The sequence below is a fragment of the Macaca mulatta genome, chromosome 5, assembly GCF_049350105.2.
Source record: "Macaca mulatta isolate MMU2019108-1 chromosome 5, T2T-MMU8v2.0, whole genome shotgun sequence".
Taxonomy (NCBI): Eukaryota; Metazoa; Chordata; class Mammalia; order Primates; family Cercopithecidae; genus Macaca; species Macaca mulatta.
In genome coordinates this window covers 62,873,714-62,901,249 of record NC_133410.1, presented here as the reverse complement: position 1 = coordinate 62,901,249, position 27,536 = coordinate 62,873,714, and the positions used below count along the sequence as shown (strand labels likewise).

The following is a 27,536-nucleotide window of genomic DNA, read 5'->3' as shown; positions in this document are numbered from 1 at the left end:
TCCGCCTTCCAGATTCAAGCAATTCTCCTGCCCCAGCCTCCTGAGTAGCTGGGATTATAGGCACATGCCACCACGCCTGGCTAAGTTTTGTATTTTTAGTGAAGACTGGGTTTCATTTCACCATGTTGGCCAGGCTGGTCTCAAACTCCTGACCTCAGGTGATCCTCCCGCCTTGGCCTCCCAAAGTGCTGGGATTACAGGCGTGAGCCACTGCGCCCAGCCTCTTATACTTTTTTATTTAGATTTTTTGACCACTTCTTCATATGTCAGCAGTGTACTTTTTTCTCTAGCATGACTGATCAAATTGTGTTTATTACTGATAGCTTAGAAAATTTTGAGATTCACAGCTCATTTTATTGGTAGTGTCTGTAATATTTTAAGATTGTTTTCAAATTTGGGGCAGCTCCTAGGGTTAGGCTGTTCTGGCATTGCTGTAAGGAAATACCTGAGACTGGGTAATTTATTAAAAAAGAGGTTTAATTGGCTCAGGTTCTGCAGGCTGTACAGGAAGCATCGTGGCATCAACTTCTGGGGAGGTCTCAGGAAGCTTACAATCATCACAGAAGGCAAAAGGAGAGCAGGCACGTCACATGGCAAAAGTAGGAGCAAGACAGTGTGAGAGAGAGGAAGTAGAGAGGAGAGAGAGAAAGGGGGAGAGTAGGGGATGACATGCAACAAACTTTTAAATGACCAGATCTCACGAGAACTCACTCACTATCACACAGACAGCACCAAGCCATGAGGGACCCACCCCCATGATCCAAACACCTACCAGGCCCCACCTCCGGCATTGGGGATTACAATTCAACATGAGATTTGGGTGGGGACAAATATCCAGACTATCTCACCGTTGATAAGTTTTATATGAAGTGCAGTGTTTTTAGATACTTCTGTGCCAATACCATGTGGAGCTCATATCTAGATGTCTCTGGCCCTCTGCCTTAGTGTTAATGATACCAGATAAGGCAGTGCATTGGGTGGTAGGAATATTCCTGGATGTCATTCCTGTACCCAGACTAGCAATTATCTAGTCATACATGGATGTGATTGCACACTACATATATCCTGTGAAACCGAAATATATACCCAACTCAACTTCCCCTTAGTTCAATGGCCAGAATATCAGATTACCTAAGGAGGAAGTATGATGGAGAGGGAGTCAGAAACAGGAGTCAGAAGTCAGAACAGAATTCTTTAACCAATTGTAGTTGGATTGCTTTCGCGATTTTTGTTAGGACCCTTTCCAAGGCCCTGCATTTTAAACTCTCATGGTAAAGTAAATTCTATAGCCTTGTACTGTAATTTTGTGCTTGGATTCTGTTTGTTCCATTGTGCTACTGAAATGTTAGTTACAATATAAGACATATGTTATTCTGCATGCATACTAGGTACTATGCTACTTGAACCTATCATGATTAGGCCTATTTGTATAAGCTGAAGATATAAATTTTGACAAATGTCTAAGGTATTTGCTGTGCTTTCAAATTTTTGTCCTGGAATTCTTTGTCAGTTAGCTCAACATTGAAGCTCTGTTCTGACCTAGGCCTTGTGATAGGTTCTGGAGATGCAGTGATGACTTAGAAACATTTCTTACCTTTGAGAATCTCATGGTGCTATGTAAAATAGACAATGATAGTTCCTGTCTGAACACAGAGAAGGCATCCTTAACCTGTCTTAGGATATCAGGGAAGCTTCCTGAGGAAAATTACCCCTGCACTGATTATCTAGGGATGACTAGATATTATTTGGTGAAAAAAGAAAGTGCAGTTAAAATTGTATGAGATAAGGAGAAGTAGGCACTACCTGATTTTAACTTTGTGTGTGTGTGTGTGTGTTTGTTTCCTATCAGGCTGGCTTCTGTATTGTAAGAGTTTAATTTCAAAGCATTTAGACTATACAACTTCTGTGTCACTGATTGCGTTGAACGCCTTTTGCAGGCAAATGCTTTGGCGAAGCTGGTTTTTCTTTGTTCTTTTTTTTTTTTTTTTTTGACCAAAGTTTAAGTATGGCAGTACTGTAAAGGGGCCTAATACTGAAAATGAAATTTTGGTGTCAGGACTAGGAAATATTTCTCAATCTGTTACTTTTCTTGCACAGTTGGAATCCTTTAGATTTGTCATAGTGAATAAAATAAAGATGACAGATTGATCCTTTTCTTTAATATTGGTAACAGTGGCTCCTCTCAATAAGATTTTTCGTCCTCTTCAACATCATTATTTGAGATAATAAGCATTTATTATGTATTCTATTACATTTCAGCTTCTGTGTTAGGAATTGGGAATGCAAAGATATCTAAGACAAGACTCATATCCCTGAGTAACCCACAATCTAATGAAAGAGAGGGAGAGGGAAAAAGAAATATAAACAAAAAAGCAGGAAGAGGTCATATTTTAAGCTGACCCTTCCTTCATGGATTAGTGGAAGTATGGCAAGAGGATAAAGTCAGAAAGGGTATTTTATTTATACACATTTAAGTGCATGTAAATGTGCATATATATATATATAGTCATTTGTACATTTAAAAAATGCTAGTTCCTATTGTAAACCAAAAACTGACTGAGCAGATCTCAATCAATTAGTGGTTTATTTTGCCAAGGTTGAGGATGTGCCTGGGAAAAAGAAACACAAGTCACAGTAGGATCTGTGACCTGTGCTTTTTCCAAAGAGGGTTTTGGGAACTTCAGTATTTAAAGGGGGAAGAGCGAACAGAAGGGGAAGGAAAAAAAAGGAAGGAGGGTAGGCAGTGAGGCAAGTGGTTACATTCTTGTGAGGCTCTGATTAGCCAGCCACCTTTCTCTTAAGCCTACTTAGTTTGGGGTTCCAAGATTATATTTTTCTTTCACATTATACTGAGCGTTTGCTCTGTGACTGCTACCTCAAAACTAGGGTGCTTCAAATGTATTTACTCATTTATCGTAACAGTCCTGCAAAATTGGTGATGTCATTCTCAGTTTTTTCATTTTAAACTTAAGGAAGTTCTTAGCCAGTAAGTTAGAAAGACAGGATCTGAAACTGGCCGTGAAATATCAAATTACACAATTTCCCTAAGCTTACAACTAAAAAATTGGGGATGATATCACCAGTTTTGCAGGAGTGTTATGACAAGTGAGTCATAGACTCTGAAAAGGCAGGATCAAGACACTGGGTCTTCTTATTGTTGATTTTTGTTTTTCTTTTTAGAATGAGGGTCTCACTCTGTCAGTCAGGTTGGAGAGCAGTTGCGTGATCACAGCCTACTACATACAGCCTTGAACTCCTGGGTGATTCTCCCACCTCAGCCTCCTGTGTAGCTGGGACTACAGACATCACATCCGTGGCTAGTTGGCTAGCTTCCCTCCCCCCTGCAGAGATGGAGTCTCACTATGTTGCTCAGGCTCTTATTGTTGAATTTTAATAGCTCTTTGTATATTTTGGATATAAGTCCTCAACTGTGTATGTGATCTGCAAAGATTTTCTGCTAGTTGGTAGCTTGATATTTGACCTTCTTTACAGTGTCTTTCATAGAGCAGAATTTTGTTTGTTTGTTTATTTATTTATTTTGAGACAGGGTCTCACTCTGTCGCCCAGGCTGGAGTGCAGTGGCATAGTCTTGGCTCACTGCAGCCTCAACACCCCCAGACTCCTACCTCAGCCTCCTGAGTAGCTGGGGCAACAGGTATGTGCCACCACACCCAGCTAATTTTTTGTAGAGATAGGATTTTGACATATTGCCCAGGCTGGTCTTGACCTTCTGAGATGAAGTGATCTGCCCACCTTGGCCTCCCAAAGTGCTGGGATTACTGCCGTGCACCACTGTACCCAGCCACAGAGGAGAATTTTAAACTTTAATAAAGTCTAATTTATAAATATTTTCTTTCAAAAGATGCTTTTTTGTATCTAGAAACTCATCAAATTCAAGGTCACATAGATTTTCTTCTATGTTTTCTTCTAGAAGTTTTATAGTATTGTGTCGTAGTTTTAGGTCTATCATCTAATTCATGTTAATTTTTGTGAAAGGTGTAAGATCTGTGTCTAGATTTTTGTTTTTGCCTCTGGATGTCCCAGTGTCCCAAGCAGTAGAGAACTACCACTTGTTGAAAAGATCATCCTTTCCGCATTGAATTGCCTTTCCTGTTTTGTCAGTATCAGTTGACTCTATTTGTATGGTCCACTGTTCACTTTTATAACGTCAATTATATTTTTCTTTGTGCCTTAAAAAATGCTTAATTAGACATAGTCACATACCTTACAAATCGCCCATTTAGAGTGCACTGTTTAACACAGTTTTTTAGTAACCATCTCCGCAGTGAATTATATTAAAAAGTCAACTTTTTAATCTTACCAGAATTCTTTAATTTTTCAATTCCCCTCACTGCAGTTAATATCTCTTGACTTAACACCACTTGCTTAAGGAGAACTTCAGCTTCTCCATCCTTCCCTGATTGTTTCTTTTCATAATTGCCTGTTTTTGAATATAAGTGTCTCTGTTATTTCTAACGATATTGATTATATTTAATATGTTCTTCTTGGTTTTCATTAGCATTAGATACATTGTTGAGTAGTTCTTTCATGGTGGTGGTTTTCCTGGAATATTTAGTGATTTGGGATTGTCTGCTCAACTTGAGTGAGGATATTGGTTTGCTTCTTGGTGAATAGTCTGATTATGGGAGCTTCCCTCTGGTGACAGGAAGGAGTAGGAACCGCTGCCTACTGTATAGAGGTATGCCAGTAGGTTCTCTTTTGACTGCCAAGTTCCCCTGCCTGCTGGGGAGGTGGTTAAAATCCCCCCCTCCACCATGCTCTGAGCTTCAGCTTAGGCTGTGCTTGCCTACTTCTCAGAAAAAGACTAGTCAGAAGGGTATTGGGATTCACTTGTGCAAAGACCCTGGGTTAAGTTTCCCTATAATCTTCTGGAGATCCCCTCAGGGTCCTCTCCCGTAGTCTGGATTCTGAGTTTGGAGCACAGTAGAATCACTGTTACCTTCATAGAGACTTCTACTGGGCATATCTAAGCTAGGTTTTCTGACTTCTCAGTCACTGTGTCTCATCAACTTTTTAATCTTATAAGAATTCCCCAGTTTCTGAACTGCGGATAGCAGATAGCATTCTTTTTTTCCAGCCGTGTTAAGGATTTCTTACTCTCCTAACAGTAACAATAGTAGGAATGCCACCTGCCACTAATAATAGTGATTTAAAAGGGATTATAGGCAGAAATGTAAGTAGATGTCTGTTCAGACTGCTGTCTGTCTTGAAACAAGGTTATCTTTTCAATACTCATAGCTTTTAGCCTTTAGCTTTTAGTCTTATTATTTCTAGAACACATTCTATTTTGACAGCTTCTAACATTTTTTTGCAGATGGATATCTGCCTTTCTGAAAGCGTGGATGTGTTTGGCAACATTTGGGGGAAATTGGTGTAGGGTAGAATTTTAATTTTCCTTACTGTCAGAGTATGTGCTGAGTATTCATATAAATTAGAGAAGGTATGAGGAGGGGAAATAGGTGGTTTGAAGATTAAGATGTATCTATTCCCAGCACTTAGGGAGGTGAATGTGGGAGGATCACTTGAGCCCAGGAGTTGGAGACCAGCCAGGGCAACAAAGTGAGACTTCCTCCCTATAGAAAAATACAACTACAAGAAAATTAGCTGGATATGGTGACATGAACCTGTGGTCCCAACTACTTGGGAGGCTGAGGTGGAAGGCTAAGGTAGAAAGATTGTTTGAGCTCAGGAAGTCGAGGCTACAGTGAGCTGTGTTTGTGCCACTGCACTCCAGCCTAGGTGGCAGAGTGAGACCCTGTCTTAAAAAAAATACACAAATAAAATTACAAAGGGGTGGAGACAAGGGTAAGAAAAAAAGAACGTTTTAAAAATAAGAAAAAAAAGGCGGCTATTAATAACTCTGTTGATATAAATTAGCCTTGTGTTGTTCATGAATGACTTGAGTAAAATATGGTGAAAAAGGGAGAAAATTGTTAGAAATAATTTAGTAGAAGCTAAAGGTAAAGCATTGAGTAATGCTGGGTAGTGGGTAAAAGAATGGGCTTTAGGCCGGGCGCTGTGGCTCATGCCTATAATCCCAGCACTTTGGGAGGCTGAGGCGGGCAGATCTCCTGAGGTCAGGAGTTCAAGACCAGCCTGGCCAACATGGCGAAACCAAAAATACAAAAATTAGCTGGGCATGGTGGCGGGTGCCTGTAGTCCCAGCTACTCAGGAGACTGAGGCAGGAGAATCGCTTAAACCCAGGAGGCGGATGAGCCAAGATTGGGTTACAGCCCTCTAGCCTGGGTGACAGAGCAAGACTCTGTCTCAAAAAAAAAAAAAAAAAAAGGAATGGACTTTAGAGATTTAAATCCTGAATTTAAATTTTGGCTCCTTAATTTACCACTTTTATAATCTTGAGCAGGGTATGTAAGTACTTTAAAGCTTTAGATTTGTCATCCATAAAATAAAGAAAAATAATAGCATGTGTATCAGAGTTACGGGGATTAAATGAGATGTATTGCACGTATATATTCTCAGTACAAAGCTTGCAGTAAATGTTAGTTAATATTAATCATCATTATTATCCTGATGTAGGAGTTCTCAGCCTGAAGTTGACTGGAACTATCAATTAACAAGTATTTATCGAATACCTGATCTGTAGTGTTGGACTTAGACCTATGGAAGGAGCTACTGATGTGAATGACAGGTTAGTACCTAGAAGCGGAGCAAAGAGAACTAATAGTAGTGAAGTTCTTACCATAAGTTTCAGTAGTAAGGTAGGTATTATTATCTCCATTTTATAGATGAGGAAGCTGAGACTCAGTAACAGTAACTTCTTCGAGACCTTGGGTCTGCCATTTAGCTAGCTGTAGTTAGATTAATAACTCACTTAACCTTGAAGAGATGGAGCTGTTGACACAAATACATGATTTGTGACAAAAAATCATTTATTTTATAATCATTTGTGTTACAAATAATTTGCTTTTAATTTTGAATAAATTTACATATTCTTCAGTGTCAATATATAGGTATCTGGTACGGAAAACAAAATAGGGATAATACAACAAAAACAAAAACTGTTAGGAACTGAGCCTCACAGCAGGAGGTGAGCAGCCAGCAAGTGGAAAAATTGTCTTCTGTGAAACTGGTCCCTGGTGCCAAAAAGGTTGGGAGCTACTGTTTTAGAGTCTCAAAGAGAAAATAAATGATGTTGAAATTTGCAAAAGATAAATCGGAAGACTAAGAGATACGTATTCAGAGCTATCTCTAGGACTAAGTTGTTTACTAGACAAATCACCCTGTCCTGCTCTAAAAATTGATTTGCCTTCAAATACGAGTAAGAGTGGGAAAACAAATGTGAATATCATGGACATTTATTTGGAAAGCAGTGGAGTAATGCTATGAATTATTAATATTATACCTCTAATATGTAATACATCATTCACATTCTAGTTAGAAAGCATTCCATAGTGGTTGAGTATGGTGGCTCATGCCTGTATTCCCAGCACTTTGGGAGGCCAAGATGGGAGGATTGCTTGAGCCTAGCAGTTCGAGACCAGCTTGGACAACGAAGTGAGACCTCATCTCTAATAAAAATACAAAAAATTAGCTGGGTGTGGTGGCATATACCTGTAGTCACAGCTACTCAGGAGGCTGAGGTGGAAGGATCACTTGAGCCATTGATCATGCCCCTGCATTCCTGCCTAGGCAATAGGGCACAAACAAATAAACAAACAAAACAAAACACAACATTCTCCATAGTTAGGATGCTGTGTTGGAAGCTGTACAAGAGAAATTAGTAGTCTAATACCTGTCCTTTAAGACTCATATGTTGTAGCTGCTCCCATACATTGTTAGTGGGATTGTAAAAGGGTACAATTTATTTGGTGAAAAAACAGACACTATATAAAATTTAAAAATGTAACTGCTCTTTAGAATAGCAGTTCTAGGAATTTATCCTTCATATATGCACACACACAAGGATGCCTACTGCAGTATTGTTTGTGGTAGCAGATGACTAGAGGAAACAACCTAAATGTTTTTAATAAAGGACTGATCAAACTATATTATGATATAATCTATATAAGGAAATGCTATTTTCAGTCTTTAGAAAGAATAAAGTAGATATACTTGTATCTTAAATATAACAGTTTTCTGGATATGTTAAGTGAAAAACATTATTAAGTACACTACATTATGGTGCTATTGTGTAAAAGCAAACAAAAACAGGCACAAAACTTCCTGATGCTTTTACCAGATACTAGAAACTGTAATTTCTTCTGAGGTAGGTGGGGTGAGAGGGCAATATACTTTATGTTTTTGAAAATTTTTGTGAAGATTTGCATTCATATATCTTAAAATATGTGAGATATATGCATTTGGGCATACAGTGTTGCTACAAGAGCTTGTACTCACTGATGAGGACTTCTGTGTACATGCTTGGGTATTTGTGCTTTTGAATTTGAAAACTCTGTCAGTTGGTCTTTTTTTGTTTTTTGTTTGGAGATGGAGTCTTGCCTTGTCGCCTAGCCTGGAGTGAAGTGGTGCGATTTCGGCTCACTGCAACCTCCGCCTCCTGGGATCAAGCGATTCTCCTGCCTCAGCCTCCTGAGTAGCTGGGATTACAGGCATCTGCCACCATGCCCGGCTAATTTTTGTGTTTTTAGCAGAAATGGGGTTTCACCATGTTGGCCAGGCTGGTCTTGAACTCCCGACCTTAAGTGATCTGCCTGCCTCAGCCTCCCAAAGTGCTGGGATTACAGGCATGAGCTACCTTGCCTGGCCTGTCAGAGGTCTTTTGACCTGGGAATGAGGAGCATTATTGACCACCACCATTTCCCAGTTGGGTGGATTCGGGTAAGAGAAGATTCAGGTAGCAGCTGAAAAAACCTAGCAAAGACTTTTAAAAGAGTATTTTTAAAAAGTGTTAAGTGGTTAGCATATTCTGCAGTAATAAAGCAGACGGGTTAGACAGAAGGAAAATTAGATGCAGGACTTGAAAGCATTTGAAAGTATAAATGTATGTGGAAATGAGGAACAGAGAAGAGAGTCAAGAGGCTGCAGGCAACTAAAAACATTTACAAACATCTAATCCCTAAATGATACACTTTTGTAAAAAGTCATTTTCCAGACTCTTGAAAAAACAAAATAAAAAAAAGTGGAAGCCCAGATGATAATTTGTGGTTTCTTAAGTAACATAAGAAGAAAATTGCAGGCTGGGCATGATGGCTCATGCCTGTCATCCCAGCACTTTGGGAGACTAAGGCGGGCGGATCACTTGAGTTCAGGAGTTCGAGGCTAGCCTGAATAACGTGGTGAAACCCTGTCTCTACTGAAAATACAAAAATTATCTGGACATGGTGGCACATGTCTATAATCCCAGCTACTTGGGAGGCTGAGGCAGGAGAATCGCTTGAACTTGGGAGGCAGAAGTTTCAATGAGCCAAGATTACGCCACTGCACTCCAGCCTGTGGTTGACAGAGCAAGACTCTGACTTAAATAAGAAAACAAAAGAAAATTGCAAAATGGGGAGTAGAACCTTGTTTTCCTGATTTCCAATCTAACGCTAAGATTATTCCAAGATCACTTGAACCTTGTGGTCAGCATAGGGCATAGCACCTCCCCCCCGCCAAAAAAAAAGAAAACCCAGAAATTAAAAAATTTTTCTTTTAAACTTGATGTATGACAGTTATTTTTTTCTGAACTAATTATATTTTCCCCCATTCAGTCTTGAGGGATAGAGTAGGATTTGGAGTTTTAGCATTGCACTACCATTTCTTTCTGTGAGTCATTGTGGTTCAAGAAAAGAAAGGATAATGAAAATACTAAATGTTGCATATATCCTCTCATTTTGCAACTGTCCTATAATACAGGTAGTGTTCATGTTTTGTTATTTTTATTAGGCTTTCACTGCTAAAGAAAAAATAGGCTCTGGAAAGTTAGATAGTTTGCCTGAGATAATAACTAATGTGTGTCAAAGTTGGCCTTCACAAAATTGAACTCAGATTTTATTTTTTCTTTTCTTTTCCTTTCTTTTTTTTTTTGTTGAGACGGAGTCTTGCTGTGTCACCCAGTCTGGAGTGCAGTGACGTGATCTCGGCTAACTGCAACCTCCGCCTCCTGGGTTCAAGGAATTCTCCTGCCTCAGCCTCCTGAATAGCTGGGATTACAGATTTGCGCCACTATGCCCAGCTAATTATTGTGTTTTTAGTAGAGACAGGGTTTCACCATGTTGGCCAGGCTGGTCTCGATCTCCTGACCTCGTGATCCACCCACCTCAACCTTCCAAAGTGCTAGGGTTATAGGTGTGAGCCATTGTGCCCAGCAGATTTTCTTTTTTTGGAGACAGAGTCTCGCTCTCTCACCCAGGCTGGAGTGCAGTGGTGCGATCTCTGCTCACTGCAACCTCCAGCTCCCAGGTTCAAGTGATTCTCCTGCCTCAACCTCTGGAGTAGCTGGGATTATAGTTGCTCACCTCCACGCCCGGCTAATTTTTGTATTTTTAGTAGAGACGGGGTTTTGCCATGTTGACCAGACTGTTGAACTCCCGACCTCAGGTGATACATCCGCCTCAGCCTCCCAAAGTTCTGGGATTATAGGCGGGAGCCACCACGCCCAGTGAAGTGTGTGTCTTATGCAAAATTTTGTTAAAGTATTAGAAAGAGGAAAATGAAGTAAGTTTCAAGCTTGGTAGGCATGCATCTATTTATATTATTACCATTTATATTTATATAAATAAATTTTTAAATTTCATTTTATTTTTATTTTTTGGAGGCAGAGCCTCACTGTGTTACCTAGGCTGGTCTCAAACTCCTGCTCTCTAGCAATGCTCCTGCCTCAGCTTTCCCGGTAGTTAGGACTACAGGCATGTACTGCCACACCTAACATTTATATTTTTATAATTATATTTTAGAGATGCTTGGAGCAAATTTGGTGTTTAATACATTGTCTCATTAAACTGAAGAATTTCCGCATTCTAGTGTGGGTCTAGAGCTTGACTATATCTAATATTTGACCTTTGGATTTACACTTTTGCACTGGAAAGTCACTGAGTGGTTCTAAGCAGAGATGTATCATAATCTAATGAGTGTTTTTATTTTTAGTTTTTTTTCTTTTAGCTTCTGATTCTCTGGTTGAAAAAAAAAATTAAATATATTTTTTAGAGAGGGAGTCCTACTGTGTTGCCCAGATTGGTCTTGAACTCCTAGGTTCAGGCGATCCTCCTACCTCAGCCTCCCAAAGTGCTGGGATTACAGGCAAGAGCCACTGTGCTGGGTCGATTTTTTACTTTTATTTTTCTAGACAGGGCTTTGCTCTATCACCCAGGCTGGGAAGAAGTGGCATGATCTCGGTTCACTGTATCCTCGACTTCCTGGGCTCAAGTGATCTTCCCACCTCAGCCTCCTGAGTAGCTGGGGTTACAAGCATGCACCACCACACTTGGTTAATTTTTGTATTTTTTGTAGAGACAGTTTCGCCGTGTTGCCCAGATTGACCTGGGCTCAAGCAATCTGCCCGCCTCGGCCTCCCAAAGTGCTGGGATTATAGGTGTGGGCCACTGTGCCCAGCTCTGTGATGAGTGTTTTTAAAGTGATCCTTTAGGAGAGGGTGTGTGTTAGAGTTGAGGAACATCAGTTTAATTCTAATTAAACACCTGTGGAGAGACCTACATTTAAATGAGAATGCATGTACTTTACAATGAAAAATACCTGTTATTTGAATTGGGTATTCGGGTTGACTGGTAGATTCTTATTTTATTTCAAGATCCTCAGTACTTTTTGACAGCTCCTCAGATGATTATAATAATGCAGCCAGGGGTTGAGAACTACTGGTTTATCTTAGGGAAAGAGGGAGGGATTGGGGTGAGGGGTTAAAACTTGAGAGGAGGTAGAGTGAAAAGCTTTGCAGTTTGGAAAGTGTCACCATCGTTTATGTAGTTTTTTTTGAATTCCTCTTTCATATTCATATGTTCAAATGCCTAGATGTTTTTGATGATGTGAATTTAATAACGTTAAAGTTCCCACTTATCTAGCCTGTTTTTTTCCAGTCTGTTTCTTTTCATAAGAAGTGAAGGAGAATAATGGACGGGGATGACTCCTAATTTGATAAAAATTTGCTAGCATTAACAGAAGATTTAAAAATCCCCCTGCTATGTTTTTTCTTTTCTTTTTTCTTAAGGAGAGGGGCCTCATTCAGTTGCCCAGGCTGGAGTAGAGTGGCATGATCATTGCTTACTCAGTCTTGAACTCCTTGGTCTTAAGCTATCCTTTGGCTTCAGCCTCCCTAGTCCCTAGCTGGGACTACAGGCTGCACCATCACACCTGATTTAATTTTTAAACATTTTTTTAGAGATGGCGGGGGGGCGGGTCTCACTATGTTGCCCAGGCTGGTCTCGAATTCCTGGCCTGATGCAGTCCTCCTGCCTCTGGCCTCCCGAGTAGCTGGGATTACCAGTGTGAGCCACCACACTCAGCTTTCCGCCTCTTTTTTTTTTTTTTTTCTCAGAGATGGAGGTCTTGCTCTGTTGCCCAACTGGTAGTGCTGTGTCTATTCACAGGTGTGATCATAGTGCACTACAACCTCAAGGGATCCTCCCACCTCATCCTCTTGAGTAGCTGGAACTAGAGGTGCCCAGCTCTCTTAAAAACTATTAAAACCACCTTGAAGCCTAGTTTCAGTTGATCCATTAAAAAAATTTATGTGTATATATACACATACACATTCGCTGTGTGTGCTTGTGTCTGTATCTCTGTATGTGCGTAAGCATTCAGAAATTTGAGCAAACCAGCCATACTAATGTCTAGCTACTTAACTGCTTAACTAGAATTCTGGACTAAAATTGATTACTGATACTTCCTATAATTGGGTAGAAAAACATGTAGCTTTTCTTTTCTTTTTTTTTTTTTTGAAACGTAGTCTCACTCTGCCGCCCAGGCTAGAGTGCAGTGGCACAATCTTGGCTCACCGCACCCTCCGCCTCCCGAGTTCAAGCGATTCTCCTCCTCAGCCTCCCGAGTAGCTGGGATTACAGGGACCCGCCACCAAGCCTGGCTAATTTTTTTGCATTTTTAATAGAGATGGGGTTTCGCCATGTTGGCCAGGCTGGTCTCCAACTCCTGACCTCAGGTGATCCGCCTGCCTCTGCCTCCCAAAATGCTGGGATTACAGGCATGAGCCACTGTGCCTGGCTGAACATGTAGCTTTTTTTTTCTTGTTCCAGAATTTTTATGTTTTATTGATATCAAATTGTATCTTTATATTTCTTTTAAGAAGGAAACAAATTTATTTTATTAGAATGAGAGACTTAGAATAGGAGTGAAAGGAATAAAATAACTAAAACTTATCATGGAAGTTTTTTTTTGTTTTTTAGATTACAATTTATAATCCTGAGTCATTAATTTATTGAGAAGAGGTGTTAGTTACAGCTTAAAAACTTTTTCTTTTTGTGAGTTAACTAGGGACAGCAGAGAAAGTTTGTAGGAGTTTTGAATGGAGAGCACAGTAGTTACAGCAATTATATTGCTGGGATTTAAGCCAATACAGTTTAGGTCTAATGCTTGGTGAATGACCCTGTTGAATGTCATGCCTTAAATATTAAACTCCTTTTTTTTTCTTTTCTATTCATAGTGGTAGTCGCTCTTCTAAAACTTTTAAACCAAAGAAGAACATTCCAGAGGGTTCTCACCAGTATGAGCTCTTAAAACATGCAGAAGCCACACTTGGCAGTGGCAACCTTCGGATGGCTGTCATGCTTCCTGAGGGGGAAGATCTAAATGAATGGGTTGCAGTTAACAGTAAGTAGCCTTTCTATTTCTCAGTAGACTATGAATTAGGGTAATAGCCTCATTGTTGATGAGTGTTGGTGCTATCCCTTCTAGGATTTAGTTAGCAAGTTAACACCATAAAAGAGTGATAATCTAACTTTAACCTTCATGTTACTTTATTATTATTTTTTGAGACAGGGTCTCACTCAGTCACCCAGGCTGGAAGGCTGGAGTACAGTGGCACAGTTATGGCTCACTGCAGCCTTGACCACCTGGGCTCAAGCAATCCTCCCACCCTTAGCCTCTAGCATAGCTAGGACTGTAGGCACATACCATCATGCCTAGCTCATTTACAAACATGTTTTAGTAGAGATGGGGCTCTCACTATGTTGTCCAGGATGGTCTTAAACTCCTGACCTCAAGTGATCCTTCTATCTCAGCCTTTCATGGTGCTAGGATTACAGGCACTAGTCACCACATCCAGTCTTGTTATTTTATTTCTGAATATGGAATTTTATGAAACCTTGTTTCCTATTTTAATATAAAGCATAGATTTACTATCTTCATTACAATAATAATTTTTCATTTATCAAACACTGTATAGACACGTCACTCTCCTTTCTACATGGATGATTTTATTTTATCTTTATAACCTTACGATGTAGGTATGATTATTATTTTGGTTTAATAGATTAAGTTGAGATAATTAGTAAATTGCCTAGGTCATATAGCTATTAAATGGCAGAGCATGGGCTCAAATATACGGCTGTAGAATTTCAGAGTCTATGGAGTCAACCACTATGGTAAATTGCCTTTTTCAGTGGCACACTCAGTTATTTGTCTAATTGTGCTTTTTTAAATTTTTATTTTGAGATGGAGTCTTGCTCTGTCGCCCAGGCTGGAGTGCAGTGACACGATCTCGGCTCACTGCAACCTCTGCCTCCTGGGTTCAAGTGATTCTTCTGCCTCAGCCTCCTGAGTAGCTGGGATTATAGGCATGCACCACCATGTCTGGCTAATTTTTGTATTTCTAGTAGAGATGGGGTTTCACCATGTTGGTCAGGCTGGTCGCGAACTCCTGACCTTGTGGTCCACCCGCTTCGACCTCCCAAAGTGCTGGGATTACAGGTGTGAGCCACCACGCCCAGCCAATTGTGCTTATTTTTTAAAAAAAGACATCAAGTAGTGATCTTATGAAATTAGTAAAATATTTTTATGAGATGTTCTTAACTCCTACAGAGAATAACATATGAATAGTAATTATATTCTTGAGAATTAAGCCAGAGGAAGTTGAGGAATAAAAGGTTCAGGGTTTTTCAACATTAGTGAAAAAAAAAAAAATTAGAATTTTATAATGGAAGGAAATTGATTTGAATTTAAAATTTTTAAAAGTAAAAATAAAATGAAATTTAATTGAAAGCATACGCAAAATGTCTAGGCTTTAAGAAAATGCAAAACAGTATTTTTCTTATATTTGATGGCCTCTTATTATAATTTGAACTATGTCATGGAATTTATAAATTGAGTGGCCCCTCCTCTAATAACCTTTTAGGAACCAGGAGATTTTATTATGATGTCTTAAAACTTATTGTGACAGCATTTACACAAGAGCCATGTTATTATTATGTGATTATCCTCTTGGACCAAGAGAGTCTAGTTATTTGAAATAAAGTGATTTATTTGCTTTATTGATGAGGCCTGTCGTATTTCCAAGATGGTTCTGTGTCATCTCCAAGACAATATTCAGAACAAATCTCCAATATATGTGTATGTTCTTTTTGTACGAATTTGTGCCTTTTTGTAAAATTTGAGAGTTCATTTACTCATGTTTAAAATGTAAGGATGGCTGTATAGAGCTTCTGTAGTACAGTAGATTCTGACTTTTAAATATAAAAGCAAATAATCATTTTCTGTCTGTATTCTGTCTCTTTCTCAGTTGCCACAACTCAGTGTCTGTACCTCCCTTATCTGCTAGGGATACATTCCAAGATGACCAGTGGATTCCTGAAACCGGTGATAGGACTGAACCTTATATACACTGTGTTTTTTCCTGTACACCACATACCTATGATAAAGCTTAATTCATAAAGCTTAATTTAAAATTTATTAAAGATTAATTTAAAATTAAGCACAACAAGAGGTTAACAACTATTAATAAAATAGAACAGTTACAATTATACTGTAGTAAAAATTATGTGAATATGGTCTCTCTCTTTCAAAATAATCTTATTGTGCTTTACTTAACCCTTCTTGTAATCCTTCACTCTGATAACCAAGGTGGCTACTATAAGTGATTAATGGGCACGTATACAGCTAGACAGAGGGATGATTCACATCCCAAGTGGATGGAGTGAGATGGTGTGAAATTTCATCACGTTACTCAGAATGGCACACAATTTAAAACTTACATATTGTTTATTTCCGAAAATTTCCATTTAATATTTTCAGCCCGTGGTTGATCACAGGTAACTGAAACCATGGATAGTGAAACCACAGATAAAGGGGGACTACTGTACTACTGAAACACCTAGAACTTTGAGAACTTTTAAAATTTCACAGTAATTCTATGATTTTACTACAGCTGGACACAGATTGCTCTGGACTGTAGCATTAGAACATCTGCTTAAGATATACTCTGCTTTGAAAATACAGCATTTAACTGAAGTGTTGGACTGTAAAATTTTCCTTATTTATAGTAATCTTCCCAAATGACACTCGATGAAGTAGGTCAATAGGGTTGGAGTCAGGACAGGTACTTCCACTCACTGGCAGTGATTCAGTAAACATTTCAGGTTCATAAAAGAGTAAAGGGAATTATTGAAAAGATTTATATCCAAATGATAGGTGAGAGTATAATTACTTAGCTAATACAGGAGAAAAATAGAATAATAAAAAATAATCCTAAAGAATATAAGGAGAGACTGGGTGCATTGGCTCACGCTATAATCCCAGCATTTTGGGAGGCCGAGGTGGGAAGATTACTTGAGGCCAGGAGTTTGAGACTAGCCTGGGCAAGACCTGTCTCTATAAAAATATAAAATAAAATAAATTAGCTGCGAGTGGTGGTTCACATCTGTAATCCTAGCTATTCCAGAGGCTGAGGTGGGAGGATGGCTCGAGCCCAGGAGTTCGAGGTTAGCCTGGGCAGCATAGGGAGACCTCTTCTCTAAACTAATAAAATAAAAATTTACCCACCAAGGACTCTTGCATTCATAACTGTAGTTGAGATCTCTCCCCAGGCTTCACGAATTAGTCAGAACTCTACCTGATAACACTATTTTGATGTCTAAATGTGATTTCAAAGTGAACATGTTCAAAAAGGAACACAGAAAAATATAATTGAAGTTATGAAAGTTACCAGTGGTCCATATAAATAGAATCAACTGATCTTGACAAAGAAGAAAAGGCAATTCAGCGGAGAAAGGATTATTTTTTCAACAAATGGCGGTGAACACTGGGACATCCAGATGCAGAAACATAAATCTAGACACAGATTTACACCTTTCAGAAAAATTAACATGAATTGAATGATAGACCTAAAAATACAACACAATACTATAAAACTTGGAAAAAAAAAAAACAACACAGGAGAAAAATCTATGTGACCTTGCATTTGGTGATGAGTTTCTACATACAAAACCAAAAGTGTGCTTTTAAAAGAAAAAATAAATTAGACCTCATGAAAATTTAAGAGGCCAGGCACAGTGGCTCACGTCTCTAATCCCAGCATTTTGGGAGTAGGCCACGTGGGCGGATCACTTGAGCTCAGGAGTTCAAGACCATCCTGGCCAAAATGATGAAACCCCATCTCTACTAAAAATACAAAAAAAAATTAGCCAGGCATGGTGGTGCATCCCTGTAGTTCCAGCTACTTGGCAGGCTGAGGCATGAAAAAATCCGTGGTCATAATGGGAGATTTTAACAATCCTCTTTCAGTAACAGATCGAAAATGCAGAAGAAAAAATCAGTAAGGAGTTAGAAAAATTTGAGCACCATGATTAACAAACTTGACCTAGAAGCACATGACCTAAGCATCTAAGAGTATATATATGTACAATTTCAAAAATGGAAACCAATACATTCTCTGACCATGGTAGAATCTCACTAGAAAGCAGTAGTAAACAGAAATCTCTATATGTTTGGAAAAAGCAAATCTCAATGAAAATTAGAAAATATTTTGAACTGAAATTTGGTGATGAAAATACTATATATGGAAACTTGTGGGATATATTATAGCTAAAGCTGTGTTAGAGGAAATTTAGAGCCTTACATAAACACATATATTAGAAAAGAAAAGGCCGGGCGCGGTGGCTCACACCTGTAATCTCAGCACTTTGGGAGGCCCAGGCGGGCAGATCACAAGGTCAGGAGATGGAGACCATCCTGGCTAACACAGTGAAACCCCATCTCCACTAAAAATACAAAAAATTAGCCGGGTGTGGTGGTGGGCGCCTGTAGTCCCAGCTACTTGGGAGGCTGAGGCAGGAGAATGGTGTGAACCGGGGAGGCGGAGCTTGCAGTGAGCAGAGATCTCCCCACTGCACTCCAGCCTGGGCGACAGAGCAAGACTCTGTCTCTTAAAAAAAAAAAAAAAACAAAGAAAAGAAAAAATATTAAAAGTTAATGAACTAAGCATCATTCTCCTAGGTTGGAAAACCAACAGCAAATTAAATGCAAAGAAAGTTAAAAGAGGCGAGGCCGGGTGCAGTGGTTCATACCTGTAATTCCAGCACTTTGGGAGGCCAAGGTGGGTGGATCACCTGAGATCAGAAGTTCGAGACAAGCCTGGCCAACATGGCGAAACCCCATCTCTACTAAAAATACAAAAATTAGCTGGGCGTGGTGAGGCGTGCCTCTAGTCCCAGCTGCTTGGGAGGCTGAGGCAGGAGAATTGCTTGAACCCAGGAGGCGGAGGTTGCAGTGAGCTGAGATTGTGCCATTTCTCTCCAGCTTAGGCAACAAGAGTGAAACTCCATCTCAAAAAAAAAAAAAAAAAAGTTAAAAGAGGTTATTAGTAAAGAACAGAAGTTAATAAAATAGAAAATAAACATAAAATGGAATCAGGCTGGGCATGGTGGCTCATGCCTATAATCCCAGCACTTTGGGAGGCGGAGGTGGGTGGATCTCTTGAGGTCAGAAGTTCAAGAGTAGCCTGGCCAAAATGGTGAAACGTGAGACTTCATCTCAAAAAAAATAATTCTTTGAAAAGTCTAAAAATTTATAACTCCTGGTAAGATTGATCAAGAAAAAAATATTTTAATATTTTAAAAATATTTAAAATATTAATTATTTAATAATATCTGAAAGCACAAATAACCAATATCAGGAATAAAAAAGGAAATACACACCAGATCTTACATAACATTAAAAGTTGTAAGAGAATATTGTTTATTTAAAGTTGTAAGAGAATATTGTGAACAAGTTACAGATTTATCCCAATAAATTTGAAAGTTTAACTGAAATAATCGAATTCTTATAAAAATTCAACTGATCAAAGTTAACACTAGAATAAAAAATCTGAATAATCTTATAACTTAAAAAAAATTGCAATCTATTTAAAAACCTTGCCACAATAGTATGTCCATGAAACATTTAAGGAAGAAATAACACCAGTGTTTGACTCTTATAAAGAATGGGAAAATATATTAGTTTTATGAGTTCTACATGAACATTAGAAGAAAGGGAACTAGGTCATCTAACTTTTGAAATGAATGTAGATAATAAAAATGTTAGTGAGTTGAATCTAGTAACATTTTAAAAGTGTATATAATTCATTGTGACTAAGTTGAGTTTATTCCAGAAATACAAAGATTAGTTTAACATCTGAGGGGCCTCAGGTTGTGGCTTATGCCTGTAATCCCAGTACTTCGGGAGGCCAAGGTGGAAGGATTACTTGAGGCCAGGGGGTTCAGATCAGCTTAGGCAATATAGTGAGTCACACAATTTTTTTTTTTTTTGAGGCGGAGTTTTGCTCTTGTTGCCCAGCCTGGAGTGCATTGGCACCATCTCGGCTCACTGCAACCTCTGCCTCCCAGATTCAAACGATTCTTCTGCCTCAGCCTCCCGGGTAGCTGGGATTACAGGCATGTGCCACTGTGCCCGGCTACTTTTATATTTTTAGTAGAGATGGGGTTTCTCCGTGTTGGTCAGGCTGGTCTTGAACTCCTGACCTCAGGTGATCCACCTGTATCAGCTTCCCAAAGCGCTGGGATTACAGGCGTGAGCCACCGCGTGGGCTAAATCCCACTATTTATAAAAAATTTTAAAAGTTAACCAGCTGTGGTGTTGCATGCCTGTAGTCCTAATTACTCAAGGAGGTTGAGGCGGGAGGATTGTTTGAACCCAGGAGTTTGAGGCTCCAGTGAGCTCTGACTGCACCCCGGGCGTGGGCAATAGAGTGAGGTCCTACCTCAAAAAAAAAAAAACAAATTAGAAAAAAAAATGTAAATTGGTCATTGTAATTCACTGCATTAACCAAAATCAAGGAGAAAAAAAAATCATATCACAGCAATACATGCAGAAAAACCATTTGTTAAAATTCAAAATCAATTCATAATAAAAGGGTTATCAAGTAATAGATGAGAACTTTCTTCTGATAAAGCATATCTATTTGCAGAATAGCTATAACAGTATAATAGTAAATGTTGAAATTTTTTCTTAATTTAGGAAAGAGTGGAGGATATCTGCCACCAATATGTTACTGGAGTCCTTTTTTTTCTTTTCTTTTTTTTTTTTTTGAGATGGAGTCTTGCTCTGTCACCCAGGCTGGAGTACAGTGGCGTGATCTCGGCTCACTGCAGCCTCTGCCTCCTGGGTTCAAGCAGTTCCCCTGTCTCAGCTTCCTGAGTAGCTGGGACTACAGGTGCACACTGCCATGTCTGGCTAATTTTTGATATTTCAGTAGAACAATGTGGTTTCACCATATTGTTCAGGCTGGTCTCGAACTCCTGACCTCAGATGGTCCACCCGCCTTGGCCTCCCAAAGTGTTGGGATTACAGGCGTGAGCCACCGCACCTGGCCAGTTACTGGAGTCTTAACCAATTCAGTAAGGCAAGAAAAATAATAAAAAATATACTGACTGGAAAGGAAGAAATAATTATTCTTTTCATTTATAGCCAATGAAAGTAAGTATGTTGATTGGTCTGAAAATCCCTTTTTGGAGAAGAAAATATGTTGAAAATCTAAAAGTCCATGATTATTATTACTAATAGATGAATTTAATGAGGTGGTCAGCTCTTGGGTCAATATAAAGTTATGAATATCTCATCACCAGGAAATAAAGGCCAAAAGAAAATGAACAAAAAGTAAAAAAAAAATAGCATCAAAAATATCAACCTAGGGAGAAATCTAATGAAACCTGAAAACTATTCCTTTATGATTAGTGTATTTTGTTCTCTTTTTTTAAAATTAAATTTTTATGTTTTTGAGGGAGTTTTGCCCTGTCATCCAGGTTGGAGTGCAGTGGCACGATCATGGCTCACTGCAGCTTTGAAATTCCCTGGCTCAAGTGACCCTCCCACTTCAGCCTACTAGAGTGTTCCAGAGTGCTGGGATTACAGGCATGACCACCATGCCCAGCTAATTTATTTATTATTTAATTTTTTGTAGTGACGGGATTTTACTGTGTTGCCCAGGGTGGTCCCAAACTCTGGGGCTCAAGTGATCCTCCCCAGGCCTTGGTCTCCCCAAGTGCTGGGGTTACAGGTGTGAGCCATCATGCCTGGCCTATGCTCTTTTTAAACTTAATTGTCTTACCTTTCACATTTAGAGGTACAGTCTACTTGGAATTGCTTTTTGGGTATGACATGAGTGAAGAGTCTAATTTTATTTGATTTCATTTTGTTTATTTATTTTTTTGAGATGGAGTTTCGCTCTTGTTGCCCAGGCTGGAGTGCGATGACACAATCTCAGCTCACTGCAACCTCCGCCTCCCAGGTTCAAGCGATTCTCCTGCCCCAGCCTCCCAAGTAGCTGGGATTACAGGCATGTGCCACCATACCAGGCTAATTTTGTATTTTTAGTAGAGACAAGGTTTCTCCATGTTGATCATGGCTGGTCTTGAACTCCAAACCTCAGGTGATCCGTCTGCCTCAGCCTCCCAAAGTGCTGGAATTACAGGTGTGAGCCACTGCTCCCGGCCTCATTTTACTTTATTTTTTTGAGACAAGGTCTCATTCTTTGGCTCAGACTGGAATGCAGTGGCGAGATCATAGCTCACTATAGCCTGGAACTCCTGGGCTCAAGCAATTCTCCTGTCTTAGCCTTCTGAGTGGTGTGGCTTGGACTGCAGGAGAACACCACCATACTTGGCTAATTTTTAAAATATTTTTTGCAGAGGTGGGGTCTTGCTATGTTCCCCAGGCTGGTCTTGAACTCCTGGCCTCAAGCCATTCTCTTGCCCCAGTCTCCCAAAGTGCTGGGATTACAGGTGTGAGCCACCTGTGCCTGGCCAGGTTTTGTTTTTTCCCGATAGCAATAACCAGTTGACTCAGAAATATTTATGAAAACATTGTCCTTTGCTCATTCTGCAGTGATGGCTATGCCATAAATCAAATGTTTCATCTATGTTCACATCTGTTTCTGTAATTGCCTAGGTCTCTCTTCTGTTCCATTGGTCTACTAAAATTATACTGTTTTATTCATTGTGCTTTATAAATCTTAGTACTTACCTTAGTTTTTGTTCTGAGACATATTCTGTCACGCAGGCTGGAGTGCAGTAATGTGATCATGGCTCACTGCAGCCTAACTTCTGGGCTCAGGGAGTCCTCCCACCTCAGCCTCCTGTCTAGCTGGAACCACAGGCATTCACCACCATGCCCAACTAATTTTATTTTTATTTTTATTGGCAGAGACGAGGTCTCAGTGTGTTTCCCAGGCTGGTCTTGAATTCTTGGGCTCGAGCGATTCTCCAGCCTTGACCTGTGAATGTGTTGGGATTACAGGTGTGATGCATCGTGCCCAGCCTGGTTCTTCTTTAAGAATGTGTTGGATATTCTTGCCTTGTTGCATTTTCAAATAAATTTTAGCCTTTTTGGGGCCTACGGAATGGCATCCCACTATCATTTCAATTTGTAGTTCCGTGATTACCAACATCTCTTCATAGGACATTTGACCACCTGGAAGTTTCTTTTGTGAAGTGACAGTTTAAAACTGTCTCACAGTTTTCAGCTGTGTTGTCTTTTTCTTATTGATCTATATGAGTTCTTTATATATTCTAGATAAAAGATTTCTGTTGTTTGTATATGTTGCAAATAATTTCTTCCTCTCTGTGCTTGCCGTTTTGCTCTCAAGGGAGTTGTTTGATAAACACAAGCTCCTCATTTCAGTGTATTGAGACTTCTGTGTATGGTTTTCACCTGTTCTTTGTAGGGGAAAGAACACTGATAAGCCTATTCTGTTCAAGTACAATAAAATTTCATTTTAAATTTAGCCATTTTGTTTTACTTACAACTGATATTTGCTTTACAGCTGTGGATTTCTTCAATCAGATCAACATGCTTTATGGAACCATCACAGACTTCTGTACAGAAGAGAGTTGTCCAGTGATGTCAGCTGGCCCAAAGTAAGACATAGTTAATGATCGGTTTCTTATTTTTACATTATTTTACGGTTCTTAGAGAAGAATGGGGTTTCTGACCATGTAATTTTTTGCTACTTAACATCTCTTTCTGAGGTTTGCAGTGACTGTTAATCTAGATTCCTCAGCTTGGGCTTTGTGACTCTCCATCCTGCCTTTTCTCTGTTTGCTTATGTGTCTTCTCTGGTCTATCCTAACTGGATTACTGGAAATACCTTGCTGTTCCCTCCGTTACTTACATTCTCTGGAAGCTTGCCTTATTCTCTTCTTCTCTTGGACATTTTTCTTCTCTCCCATTTCACTCCTGTCATTTTCTGTCAATATTTCAAAAAATCTTACTGATCTTCATGTCTTTTTTCAAATACTTCTCTGTCACAGCCTTCTGATTTCATCAGACTGTTTAACTTTTTTACCTTTGTAATGATATTTTTTTGTTATATTTCTTACACTATTCATACATGTTCTATTTAACCGGTTGGATTTTTTCTTCTTTTAATTCCCTTTTGGTGCAAGGACAGAGCTTGCTACCTTGTCTTAACATCCAAAAAATGTGGGTTGAATCAGTACATTTTGGAAACTGGCTTTTATTATTACTTCTACTAATAATAACAATGGCAGTTACCATTTCTTCAGTGGTACCTAAATGTAAGGCCTTTCATATATATTTTTTACCTCATATGTCAACATTCATTATAAAAATATTGCTCTATGCATTGCCATAGACTCAAAGAATTTAGTCAAATGATCAAAGAGCCCGTAACAGAAGTATAATATTGTAGCTCAGGAAAGATATGGAGATACCATGTGAAGACGTAAAATAAGTTGGCAGTTCTCAGTAAAGAGAAAGGAAGATCATACTAGCAAAGACACAAAGCTGTATTTGAACCTTCACTTCTTTCTAGCCCGTGGAGATGAGTATAGCTGCAGAGCTATTCAAAATCTAGTGTCTGTCAATTCCCTTCCTCCATTTAGACCTCTTCCTGCAGCAGTATGCTTGTGGTTTTTACCCGTCACGGGACTGTTTACTTTGGAGCAACGTCTTCTTTGGAGTTTGTATGGGGTTTGTAGTTGCAGGTGCGTCTTTTGTTCTCTCCTCACCCTACTTGAACTTGTATGAACTGTCGTACTCCCCACCTTGCCTGTTTGAAAAGTCTAGTCAAGATAGCCCCTTTAAAAAATAATGTCGTTTAGGCTGGACATGGTGGCTCACGCCTACAATCCCAGCACTTTGAGAGGCTGAGACTGGCAGATCATCACCTGAGGTCAGGAGGTTGAGAGCAACCTGGGCACCGTGGTGAATCTCGTCTCTACTAAAAATAGAAAAATTAGCTGGGCGTGGTGGTGCACATCTGTAATCCCAGCTACTCAGGAGGTTGAGGCACGAGAATCACTTAAACCTGGGAGGTGGAGGTGAGGTTGCAGTGAGCTGAGATTGTGCCACCGCACTGCAGCCTGACTGATAGAGTGAGACTCTGTCTCAAAAAAAAAGTGATTTAAAGACATAGGTGTCTCCTAATTTTATCGTCAAAGGTAGAGTGTGAATTTCTGTTACTTGTTATTTTGGGAAGATTTCTTAGAGGAACGGGGGCATTTAGAAATGAAATACTTTTGGAAAACTAGTATTAGTATTAATTCTTGTCAATATTACTGATGTTCACTTTGGTTAAGCTTCACTTGTGAAAATAGATGTTTTTAGTTTTTCTATTCTATGGTCAGTTTTACCTTGAGAAATTAAATAGTACTGCCTTCTAAGAAGGCCAGTTCTTCTGGCGTGAGAGCTGTTTGTCTCTGTTCCTGTATGCATGCATGCGTGCGTACATAACGTTAAAGCTGTGTGGTCTCCTGCCTGCCTGCTTCCCTCTCTTTCTCTTCTTTCTTCCTCCTTTTCCTTCCTTTCTCCCTCCTCCTGTTTCTTCTTTCTCTACATCCCTTTTCTTCTTCCTTCTCTTCTTTTCTCCCTTCCTCCCTCCCTTCCTTTCTCCTTTTTTTTTTTGAAGGGGGAGAATCTTGACATTTCCTAGTCATTAGTACTAAGAAGATGTAGTAGTTGTCATAGTTCTTCATTTTTACCAGCAGATGAAGGATTGTGCCTAGGAGAGGCATTTGTTAATACTTAATAAATGCTAAGCCCCTTGCAAAGTAGTATTGAATCATGGCTCATAGAACTTTGTTCTCAGATACTGTTTTTTAAATTTTTTTTTTTTTTTTTTTTTTTTTTTTGAGACGGAGTCTCGCTCTGTCGCCCAGGCTGGAGTGCAGTGGCGCGATCTCGGCTCACTGCAAGCTCCGCCTCCCGGGTTCACACCATTCTCCTGCCTCAGCCTCCCGAGTAGCTGGGACTACAGGTGCCCACAACCGCGCCCGGCTAATTTTTTGTATTTTTAGTAGAGACGGGGTTTCACCGTGGTCTCGATCTCCTGACCTTGTGATCCGCCCACCTCGGCCTCCCAAAGTGCTGGGATTATAGGCGTGAGCCACCGCGCCCGGCTTAAATTTTTATTTTATTTTTTTTTGAGACAGAATCTTGCTCTGTTGCCCAGGCTAGAGTGCAGTGGTGCGATCTTGGTTTACTGCAACCTCTGCATCCTTGGTTCAAGAGATCTTCCTGCCTCAGCCTCTTTGAGTAGCTGGGATTACAGGATTATGTCACCATACCCGGCTGTTTTTGTATTTTTCATATAAACAGGATTTCATCATGTTGACCAGGCTGGTCTCAAACTCCTGACCTCAAATGATCTGCCCTCCTCGGCCTCCCAAAGTGCTGGGATTACAGGGGTGAGCCACTGCGCCTGGCCCTCAGTTACTGATTTTTATTATTATTATTAAAAAAGAAATTGTGCATTGGAGTTTGCAGTTTACCAGTTCATGCTGTGATGACAGAAATACATTTCAAAGAGAATAGTCTGTCAAAGCTAGAATGAGAAAGGCACCGCGGCAAAATAGAGCTACAGAATGAAGAAAGTCATCGTAAATATAAACACAATGAAAGAAAAAGAAGAGATTAGGGAGTCATAGTTGTAAACTCTAAAGGTCTAAGCAATATACAATTATTTTATTTTTCAAAAAGCCTTAGGATATAGATAGTTAATATTTTTAAAAAACACTTCAGAATATTGAAAATGATTCTTTGGTTTACCTTGTCTGTTTCTGATTTTTACATTTAAATATAAATGTGAAACATCTGAAAATGATTGACAAGATGAAAAACATGATTGTGAGGGAAAGTTAAAAATGTTAAAGTTTCTTCACATAAGGTAGTAAACATGCTTGTGCCCCTGTCTCTTAAGAATAATTACAGTCGGCCAGGCACGGTGGCTCACGCTTGTAATCCCAGCACTTTGGGAGGCCGAGGTGGGTGGATCATGAGGTTAGGAGATCGAGACCATCCTAGCTAACACGATGAAACCCCATCTCTACTAAAAACACAAAAAATTAGCCGGGCGAGGTGGCAGGTGCCTGTAGTCCCAGCTACTCGGGAGGCTGAGGCAGGAGAATGGTGTGAACCCGGGAGGCGGGGCTTGCAGTGAGCCGAGATCGTGCCACTGCACTCCAGCCTGGGCGACAGCAAGACTCCGCCTCAAAAAAAAAAAAAAGAATAATTACAGTCTGGGGATGGTGGCTCACACCTGTAATCTCAGCATTTGGGAGGCCAAGGTGGGAGGATTGCTTGAGCCCAGGAGTTCAAGGGTGCAGTGAGCTATGCTTGTGCCACTGTACTTCAGCCTAAGCTACAGAGCAAGATCCTGTCTCAAAAAAAAAAAAAAAGCATAATGATGGCTAAAATCTTACCATTCATGGTCTCTATCTCCTAAGAGGAGCAAACAAGGAGATACAATAGGCTTAAATTGCACAAAGAACTTTAGTATTATATTAGAAAGAATCTTTTGACTGTGAAAGTGATTAAACAGTAAAAACAGAATATCAAGAGGTGTTGGAAAGTATCTCCTTGGAGACCTTCAAAATGGACTTGATAGTCATCCCTGTTGCCCCACTTTTGGCAGTAAGGTTGTCTACAGAATGTTTAATTCAGGTATATCCTGTTTAATATTATTGTTCAGGTATAAGTAGTTCTGATTAAATAGAAAGCATCCTCACTTATCCTATCCAGAGATAATTGTTATTGTTTAAAATATCCTGTAGTATTTTTCTTTTATATATTGTCATCTCCTTTCCCAGGCTAACTGACCTATCATTTAGCCCAAATCTGGGGACAAGGGTAGAATTGAATC

General features: G+C 39.6%; 1 protein-coding gene across 3 annotated transcripts in view; it reads left to right on the top strand.

Annotated features, from left to right (window-relative positions):
* The window catches only part of MOB1B (MOB kinase activator 1B), an 82,406-nt gene that overhangs the window by 40,005 nt on the left and 14,865 nt on the right, over positions 1-27,536 (top strand). For 2 of the 3 annotated variants that reach the window (XM_015138565.3, XM_078003502.1), the window contains exons 2-4: positions 6,560-6,671; positions 13,593-13,759; positions 23,199-23,292. In XM_015138565.3, the coding sequence (XP_014994051.1) occupies positions 6,643-6,671; positions 13,593-13,759; positions 23,199-23,292 (290 nt within the window). In that variant the 5' untranslated portion in view covers positions 6,560-6,642. The remainder of the gene's footprint in view (positions 1-6,559; positions 6,672-13,592; positions 13,760-23,198; positions 23,293-27,536) is intronic. The other variant, XM_015138566.3, reaches the window with a different exon arrangement.